Source organism: Prunus dulcis, chromosome 4 (genome assembly GCF_902201215.1).
Source record: "Prunus dulcis chromosome 4, ALMONDv2, whole genome shotgun sequence".
Lineage (NCBI taxonomy): Eukaryota > Viridiplantae > Streptophyta > Magnoliopsida > Rosales > Rosaceae > Prunus > Prunus dulcis.
The window spans coordinates 15,696,578-15,706,562 of record NC_047653.1 but is presented as its reverse complement, the minus strand read 5'-3'; the positions used below and the strand labels follow the sequence as shown (position 1 = coordinate 15,706,562).

The window sequence follows — 9,985 nt, the reverse complement described above, 5'->3', positions numbered from 1 at the left end:
TATAATTATAGGTAGGAAGTATGTATGTAATAGAGTAAAGATTGGTTGACTATGTAATGACAATTGAATTTTCAAGTTTTATGAAAGAAATAATTTTTGAGCATATATATTCGTTAATAAAGCATTATAATTGGTTTTCTAGTTAAAATCGTTGTATAGAATCGTAGGAAACAAAAACCTAAATGTAACAGCTTGGGAACTTATTAGACGACAGATTTAAAGATAATAAAATGTAGTTTGAATTGTTAGGGTTCGGTGGCGATTTATTTTGCATGTCTAAATTGTAGTCTGTAATGGATGTGTGTGTATTGTATGTAGATTGACTTAATATTGCTGTCCTATTGCATTCGTATTGTACTAATATTGCCTTTGTATTGCATACATATTGTATGCATATTGCCACCCTATTGCATGTATATTGTGATGTTATTGCTGCTGTATTGCCGTTATATTGCCCAAATATTGCCTCTCTAGTGTATGTATATTGGCCTAATATTGCCATTATATTGTATGTATATTGACTACGACTCATCAATGGGTTTACGGTTTAGGCCCTACTTCATTCAAAAAGAAGACGACGACGAGAAAGAAACAACGTGCCTTTCAAAAACAGGCAGTCAGGTGCATTATAATTGCACCGTAAGACATTGTAAGAAATTATTTTAAAAAATAATAACAACTAAAAAATAATTTACCAAAAAAGGAAGTTATGAATAAATATGCAAATGCTTCGTCATGGGTTGAAGAAAAGGATGATTACATTTGGTGGTTTGATTATGTTTGGTGATACGATATGTTGTTCGTCTAAATCTTCATATATGTAATTGTTATGTTAATACTTGACACAAATTCATCTCGTAATCATCCAATTATTAAAGCTAAGTAAATGAAATGAAACAAAAGAAGAAGTCCAAAATAAACAGAAACAACAATTTCTAGCACCCATTTATCGCTTCTGTATTACCACTATATCACCAACGTATCACCAGCTTAGCGTTGATGACCATTAGTTCAAACATTATGTGATCTAATAGGGATAACTAATTTTTGGAACAACTAATGAATCTTCAAAAAGATAAAGAACAACTAGTAAACTAATGTATGCAGTTTAACTTTGCACGGGTCATAGTGCTCAACATGATATTTGGCAACCATCTCTACACTTGGTGTATATTGCAGGCTTCTATGCATTCCAAACCTTCATTCTTCTGTGATAAAACTGTTAAATTACCAAGATTTCTAACACATGGAAGTAAACAAACGAATCTGCACATTTATTTGTACATACACACTGCGTATTGCACATCTGCGCATCTATTAATCACCACACCAATGTTTCAAAGATTGATTCAGAGGGCAAAATGATTGATTACATATTTCAAATTAGTCATCTGCTCATACGAACTTGGCCCTAAAACTGTACTAATGGTAAATATACTGACATAATAGCTATTAATGAAAAATTCTAAACAAACGAGGGACTTATTTTTCTAATATTGTAGTGGAAGCATGTTAAGTGATTTTCCACATTTGTTCATGGGGGTAAAGTATATCTTACCCCTTTCTAAACATTATGAGGTTTCAAATTTCAATAACAACAGAATGCTAAGCAGAAAAGTAGAATTGCTACATAAATTATTTAGAAGGAACAAAGTCAAAACTAATTTGACAAATCTTAAGAAAGCTGTATGCTTCACTAATTCAACTAACAGATTCCCAGTGCAGGAAATGAAATATACCTATATCACATAAATTGCAAAGAAAACCACAGAGACTAAATGTTAACAATGGATACAAAAATGAGTAGAATTCAGTGGAAACGAACACATCGTTTCAAACAAGTAAACTGTTATATGTCCATAAAGAGCAACTATGTTTATATATGGAGGTGTACGAAATAGTTCAACTTCAAAATGGAAACAGTTTATGTGCCATGTAAGGCAATGAACATATAACAAGGTGAGTCTTCAACAAATTAAAAGTAGACAATTATTTTCAAACAATCTGACAGCTGCCCGAGAAAACTGAGGGAGTTAAGGCATGAGATGCAAACAGATAAACACCGTTAAGCACTCGGACGAACCCATGCTATAATACAAGCCAACAGACAACCACCACCAAATTGCCCTTCAATATGTTGGTCAATGGTGCAAATCTGTTGATGCTTCTCCAACTTTCTTACTACATGGTTGTTCTTCAGACCCTAATCATGAAGCACAACAATTTAAATTCATGCCATTGAAGAGGAACCACAAGAATCTAACTTCCTAATACAAGCACAAAACCTATATGTATGCATAATCGGTACATCTATAAATTCCCACATGCCTAAATATTAGATATCAAATCATTAGATGACTAAACAGTAAATGCATAACCTATTTGCTAATCTGTATGCAAAACTAGAAATAACTACAAGCATCAGTGTGAAACATGAAAATAAAGTTAAAAGATGAAACATGTAGATGCAAGGTAACACTTCACATTCAACTTCATAAGGTTTGTCGGCTCAATGGAACTGAGGAGGTCTTCCAGAACAAGGAAGAATGCAGTCAATAAACCCTGTAACGAAACAGGGTGTCTCCTCCCCCCCTCCCCCCCCACCAACAACAAAAATGATGTAGGGAAGTCTGTCCAACGTTGTAAATAATCAGAATCATTTATAGAAAATGAAAGAAAACAAAATGAATCTCCCACAAGCCTAACAGGCTAATACCATTAACAAGGTCTGAAATTGACTCTATATCATGTACATATATATATAAACTCCATCTTTACATATTGGAACTACATCAATGTAAACCAACTAGATCGACCCTGCATCCTGAACACCACCCCCCCCCAAAAAAAGGACCGAGAAAAAAAAAATACAACTAAAAAAAAGGGAAATTAGATAAATTTTCTCCTTTTTTCCTCTTATATATTTTTGTTTTGCCTTCTATAGGGTAGTTCCAATTCTTCTTTTGTAAAAATTCAAGGCATAATACCTCCGAATTGAGCGTTCCAAGCCGCAGGGGGCAGCTGCCTTTTCCATTTACGAACTTTCAACAAAGTCACAATCTTTTGGGCACAAAACAAATCCACCTCTGCAACAAAGGCCCAATTACAATTAGCAAAAGAAATCAAAAAAAGTAACCCCGAAAAAAAAAAAAAAAACCTTAGAATTTGAAGAAATAGAGAGAAAGAGAGACCTTAGAAGGAGAATCAGCAACCTTGTAAGCATTCGCAGTAACACCCACCAACCACAACCCAGGAAAAATAGTCTGTCAGCGACAGCAACAACATCACCTTCCTATCAAACCAATTTGGAAGAAACCCCTAAACCAATTTCATACAAATCCATACACCATAAACCAAATTCACAAAAACCCCAAATTTCTAAGAAAAGGAACGTGAACAGTACCTCGTGGATGTGAACTGTGGAGTTAAGCTTGGATGGCTGAGGGAGGAAGATGACTATGTCGGAGAGAGAGAGAGAGAGAGAGCTAGACTAAAGAGAGAGACAGAGCCAAGAGAGTTGAGCGAGAACCCAATTTCTGAAAAAGTGATATGGGTGCAATTAGTTTACAATAAAGATGTATTTATAGGTGGTAGTTTTAAAAATTTTGGGGAGGGGTGGTATTTTGACAAAAAATTATAAAATTGGTGGTATTTTAAGCTATTTCCCTTTATATTAATTACCTTATCTAATGAATTTTACTCACCGTGTCCGTTTGTAAACAATAATGTTTGTCCATAGCAGCAAATATTCTTTCACTATAAAAGCATGATAACTGCAAATGGTTCCTGCCATCAAACTCCGTTGAATGAAATTGAAAAACAATGGAGTCATCAAAAGCAATATGGCAGTTTTACTGCGTTGTGCTTCTCCTTGCCTCAGCCTTTGCTCCAAGTACTTCATATTGGATCCGCAGAGGTCTTACAAAGGACTATGTGCGCATCATCAACAACCTCAACAACCAACAACTCCAGTACCAATGTAAATCCAAAGACGATGATTTTGGCCTTCGTAGTCTTCCGCCCAACGGGGAGTACGAATGGGGATTTCGGGTCAACCTCTGGGGCAGCACACTTTACTTCTGCAATTTCTGGTATTTGGACAACCATGCTGTTTTTGATGTGTTTAGAGATACTATTGATTTTCTATACGAATGTGGTGGAGCTCATTGCATATGGAAAGCCAAAGAAGATGGGATTTACTTGTTTCATATCCAAACGAAAGAAGATAAAAAAATGCATGACTGGGAAAAGATCAAAGCCTGAAAATGATATGTGCAGAAGTTAGTTTTGTTTTACTTAAAGGCTCAAGTATATGCATCGGGCATCAAATTATAATAAAGTTGTTTAACACAATTTCATCATTTGATTTCTTTCTTTTTCTCTTCGTTTTCGTCAGGTGAAGAAAACAAATGTAAAAAATGCTTATATATAATAGAGAAAACATAGACCATAGTCCAAAATACTAAAATCTGCAAGTTAGACACTACAGTCTTACAAACACAAATTATGTGATCATTTGTGAAGGCGATAGAAAGGAATAGCCAGTAGATGCTTGGCCCTTGGAACCGTAAGACCAAACTCCTCACTCATATCCAACTCATTTGGCAACATGCTATTTGGAAGCTCCCAATCAAAACAGTGCACAAGTTGTGCCACCATTAATTGGACCGTGGTAAGCCCTAATTGAATTCCCGGACACCTTCTTCTGCCAGAGCCAAATGGAATAAGCTCAAAGTGATTTCCCCTAACATCAATATTACTACCCACAAACCTTTCTGGTATGAACTTTTCGGCATCTGTCCAAGCACTTGGGTCTCTCCCAATTGCCCATACGTTTATGATAATGCGCGAGGCTTTCGGTATGTGGAAGCCATTGATGGTGCAATCTTCAATGGCTGCATGAGGGATCAACAATGGTGCCACTGGATGTAGCCTCAGGGTTTCCTTCACTACAATGTCTAAATACTCCAATTTCTCCAAATCTGATTCCTCAACCATTCTCTCCAAGCCCACTACATCTTCTAGCTCTTTTCGGACTTTCTTCATTACATGTGGATGCCTCATGAGTTCCGAGAGCACCCACTCTATCGTTGTTGATGATGTGTCCATCGAAGCCACGAGCATGTCCTGCCAAGCAATTCGCCATTTTTAGATGAAACTATATATACAAGATACCTAATCAAGGTTTGGATTAAAAATCTTCTAGACCATAACATGTTAGATTGTCTGACAATATATACAAGATACCTAATCAAGGTTTGAATTAAAAATCTTCTAGACCATAACATGTTAGATTGTTTGACTGCTATGCATATGTGTAGCTAGGTTCCATGTATAATTACCAATATTATGGCTTTGATATTGGAGCGTTCGATACGGTATTGAGATTCTGCAGACCCCATGATGCCCACCATGACATCAACAAAGTCCTTGGTTCGGTATTCATCCTTAGATTGAAGATGCTCATCAATGATCTTCTCAAAAAAGTTATCAAACGCCTTGTTAACTGCCTTCATGCGCTTTGTGAACCCTTGGAGGTCAAGTGGAGCAATACAAGGGATATAATCACCCAAGTTAGGGGCAGCTGCTAATTGCATACCCTCTTTGATCAGAGACTTGAAACCCCTCTCATCAAGCTCCTCATCCCTGTACTTCTTCCCCAACACCATCCGGCAGCTCATATCCACGCTGAGAGATGAGACTCTGTCACTTAGATCAATAGCAACATGTCCATTATTGGCAGCCTCTTGGATAGACTCAATAAACAGAGCGACCTCTTCTTTCCGCATAGACTTGAAGGAATTGATTTTGTGGTTGCTAAGTAACTCAAGGGTGCACATCTTTCTGATGTCGCGCCAATAGGAGCCATACTCAACAAAGCTTAAGTTCCTTTGCCCAAAAGAGAGATGCTTTGCACCTTCATGAGGTGGCCTAGTTGCAAAAACAAGGTCGTGTGTTTTGAGGAACAGCTCGGCAGCCTGCGGGGAAGAAACCAGAATGGTGGGAACAAGACCTAACCGCATATGCATGATGTCGCCGTATTTTCGGGCTAGTCGATGAAGATCCCGGTGAGGGAGGTCTCCTAGCAAGTGGAGGCTTCCAAAAACAGGAAAACCTCTTGGACCAGGAGGTAACCTCTTCTTGTTCTTCCAACATGCTTGGAGGATATGAACAAGTACAAGCAACCCAACTGTTGCCCAAATCCAAACCATTTGCTCTCTTGTGGGGGGTGGGTGTTTGAGAGAGGATTGGGACGGGGAAATTCTGAAGTTGTTGCTGAGCTAAGTGTTTATGAAATTTATCTCTATTATTGTTGCTGCCTTACCCAGACTTTAAATATTATTGTATGCTTTTCAGATTAAATAAGATTGTAGAAAAAAAGCATTGGAATTGATCAACTGGCTGTCGGGTTGTAGAGATCATTCCAAGCTTGTAAGTGATGATCACGTCACATTTCGAGATTGAAAAATAGATTGGGAGGCATATCCGTTATAACTCCAATGAGATTGCATTCGGTGGTTCTGTTTGATATGTAAATTATGTTTTTTTCTTCTTGGACAAAAAAAGAGTTTCTTTCTTTTAATAGTTTATTTATTTAATGGCAGCGGAGGAAAAGAGATTCCATTTTCAGATGACCTCTTATTTTTATCAATTAGTTGGATAGTGTTTTCTTTTTGAAAAGAAGAGAAATTAAAGCAAAGCCCGAAACATTGCATATATATCATTGCACCTAGTCAACGGAGTTTAGCCTAGTGGAAAAAGGGCTTAACTTGCAGATCATTGGTCTCACCATAGAGTTCCGGCCAAATTTTCACATATAATTTGTTGAGAATTTAATTTTCTAGTATTTTTAATTGAATTCAAATGAGGGTGTACTTCCTTATTTACATTGTAAACTTAAGTAAATGAAGTAATATAAAAATAAATTAAAGTAAAAAGACAAGACATTTACTTAAATGTTTGGGATGGAAATAAGGCAAGATAAGGCAATGGACGGACCTATTCGGGCCGGGCCATAGGTGGGCCGGGGGTTTCAAATCCAAAGTTCAAGCCCTACCCAATCTTAAAACAAACTGGGCCGAGCAAGCATAATCATTGGTTTAGGCTGGGTTCGGCCCATGGGCCTCAGGCTATCTACTTCACCCCGCAAGCCAAATGATGATTCTTAGTCTCATGTTTGAACTCTCATGACACATTGGTAATGTATGTTTGAAAGACCCACTCCCATTTTAGTTTAGATTACCGCTTTTATTCAAATAATAAATCATTGCACGCATATGTTGGCCAAGGCGACCACCCATCCATGCAGGCTCTCTAGGTAATTTTTATTTTTTTTTTCCCATGTCATTACATGAAAACAAAAAGTTGCTTAACATCATTGTTCAAGATGGTCCTAACTTAATAGCATTTTCTAAAAAAGTTGAAACTAACTCTTGGTATTTGTCTTTTTTCAAATATTGACAGAAATCTTAAATTTGAATCCCTCATCTTTGTTGATTAAAAGATCAAGCGAATGTTAAATTTTTAAGAACATAATTTAAGTCAAAATGCATTAAACCTCCTGGGGGTTAATATGTAATCTACTCATCTGATAATTTATGTCTTGATATTAATAGAGGTTTCTTGAATTCTAGATCACAAGTGACATGACAATATTCCGACCAAAACAAAGAAAATTAACATTATAATATTGACTAAAGAGTTCTAGTCTTGATGATCTCTGTATAGATTTAGATTTAGTCTAATGGTAATAAAAGAGGAAGTGATCACCAACGAAAGACTATTAGACGCCGCCTACTTGTGCATCAAGAATCATTTATCTACGTCTCTTCATGTTCATACTCTTTATTTTTTCTTTAATCCTCAAACTAATTATTAAAAAAAGAAAAAATCAACGACTTCCTTGAAAAGGTCTTAAAATGGAGTTTCCTCTCCTCTGATGATACAGTTATTTTAGACTTAAAAGGTTTGACTGAATTCTACAAAGAATAATAGAATCCTATTTGAAAAGCCCACATACAAATAGTCTAGGTGTTTGGAAGATCTAAACAAAGTATATAAATAGAAGAAGTATAGAGAGACATACCTACGTCTTAAACACACTCAGCTAGATATAGCTCAACCATTTGAGATCATATCTCCAAAAGAGCAATGGTTTGGATTTGGGCAACAATTGGGTTGCTTGCACTTGTTCACATCCTGCAAGCATGGTGCAAGAACAAGAAGAAGAGGTTACCTCCTGGTCCAAGAGGGTTCCCCATTTTTGGAAGCCTTCACTTGCTATCAGGGGAGTTCCCTAACAAGGATCTTCACCGACTAGCCCAAAAATATGGCGACATCATGTACTTGCCCTTAGGCCTTATGCCCACCATTGTTGTCTCATCTCCACAAGCTGCCAAGCTGTTCCTGAAAACACACGACCTTGTGTTTGCTAGCAGGCCAAAGCACATCTCTTTTGGGCAGAGTAACTTGAGCTTCGCTGAATATGGCCCGTATTGGCGCGACATGCGGAAGATGTGCACCCTTGAGTTGCTCAGCAACCACAAAATCAACTCTTTTAAGTCCATGAGGCGAGAAGAGGTTGCTCTCTGTGTTGAGTCTATTCGAGACGCTGCCTATAAGGGACGTGTTGCTGTTGATCTGAGTGACATTGTCTCATCTCTCAACGTGGACATGAGCTGCCGGATGGTGCTTGGGAAGAAGTACAGGGATGAGGATTTTGATGCGAGGGGTTTCAGGTCTGTGATCAAAGAGGGCGTCCAATTGGCAGGCGCCTCTAACTTGGCTGATTACATTCCTTTTATAGCTTCCCTTGACCTCCAAGGGTTTACGAAGCGGATGAAGTCTGTTAACAAGGCGTTTGATGTGTTCTTTGAGAAGATCATTGAGGAACATCTTCAATCTAACGATGGGGAAAGGACTAAAGACTTTGTTGATGTCATGGTGGGCTTCATGGGATCCGTAGAATCTGAATACCAAATCGAACGCCCTCATATCAAAGCGATAATAACGGTTAGTATACACAAAAACTTAAACATATGGGCATGGTGGTATTAAACACTAAATCCTTGCATCATTTTAATTATTTGTCCTTTTATTCTAGCATTGCTCAAAGTAAAACGAAATCGTTTCTTGTGAGAAAATTTAACATGTCGAGGTTTAAGATTTGTGAATCTGAACCATTAATTAGGTGGAATTTTGTTTCAATTGATCAGTTATACATGTCCCTTTTGTTATTTATCATGTGTGTATAGTTTTGTCTGTGTCTGTTACACCACTTACTGTAAAAAAATGGCAAATTTCTTTGCAGGACATGCTGGTGGCCTCCATGGACACGTCATCAACAACGGTCGACTGGGCACTGTCCGAGCTAATGAGGCATCCAAAAGCAATGAAAGAAGTCCAAAAGGAGCTAGAAGATGTTGTTGGATTGGAGAGAATGGTAGAGGAATCAGACTTGGAGAAATTGGACTACTTGAGCATGGTGGTGAAGGAAACCCTGAGGCTACACCCAGTTGCGCCATTGTTGGTTCCTCATGCAGCCACTGAAGACTGCATCGTCAATGGCTACCACATACCCAAAAAAACGCGCGTTATCATAAATGCTTGGGCAATCGGGAGAGACCCGAGTGCTTGGACCGATGCAGAGGAGTTCATACCAGAAAGATTTGAGGGTAGCGACGTTGATGTTAGAGGAAATCACTTTCAGCTCATCCCATTTGGCTCTGGCCGAAGACGTTGCCCAGGAATTCAGTTAGGGCTCACTGTGGTCCAGTTAATGTTGGCACAACTTGTCCATTGTTTTGATTGGGAACTTCCAAATAACATGTTGCCAGAAGAATTGGACATGAGTGACTCGTTTGGCATTACGGTGGAAAGGGTCAAACGTCTAATTGCTATTCCTTCTTATCGACTTCACAAATGATCATAATATGTCTACAATGCCTCATTTTGTACTTCTAATATTTTGTTGTGTCGTTTCTGT

The 9,985-nt window shown here is 37.8% G+C and overlaps 3 protein-coding genes and 1 long non-coding RNA gene across 4 annotated transcripts; 2 read left to right on the top strand and 2 right to left on the bottom strand.

Moving 5' to 3' along the window:
- Positions 1-1,814: 1,814 nt before the first annotated feature.
- LOC117626333 lies at positions 1,815-3,496 on the bottom strand. The gene is made up of 4 exons (XR_004585543.1): positions 3,404-3,496; positions 3,192-3,292; positions 2,988-3,086; positions 1,815-2,203 (listed from the first exon to the last, which is right to left on the bottom strand). It is a non-coding gene; the product is annotated as an uncharacterized LOC117626333 (long non-coding RNA).
- A 326-nt stretch (positions 3,497-3,822) lies between these two features.
- Positions 3,823-4,263, top strand: LOC117625489 (S-protein homolog 2-like). Its single transcript, XM_034357038.1, has one exon. It carries the CDS (start codon positions 3,823-3,825, stop codon positions 4,261-4,263), a length of 441 nt encoding a protein of 146 aa, XP_034212929.1.
- A 249-nt stretch (positions 4,264-4,512) lies between these two features.
- Positions 4,513-6,212, bottom strand: LOC117625488 (cytochrome P450 71AU50-like). Its single transcript, XM_034357037.1, has 2 exons — positions 5,343-6,212; positions 4,513-5,127 (listed from the first exon to the last, which is right to left on the bottom strand). The coding sequence occupies exons 1-2, from the start codon at positions 6,210-6,212 to the stop codon at positions 4,513-4,515; spliced, it is 1,485 nt and encodes a 494-aa protein (XP_034212928.1).
- A 1,894-nt stretch (positions 6,213-8,106) lies between these two features.
- LOC117625794 (cytochrome P450 71AU50-like) lies at positions 8,107-9,985 on the top strand. Its single transcript, XM_034357354.1, has 2 exons — positions 8,107-9,012; positions 9,311-9,985. Exons 1-2 carry the CDS (start codon positions 8,152-8,154, stop codon positions 9,923-9,925), a joined length of 1,476 nt encoding a protein of 491 aa, XP_034213245.1. The 5' UTR covers positions 8,107-8,151; the 3' UTR covers positions 9,926-9,985.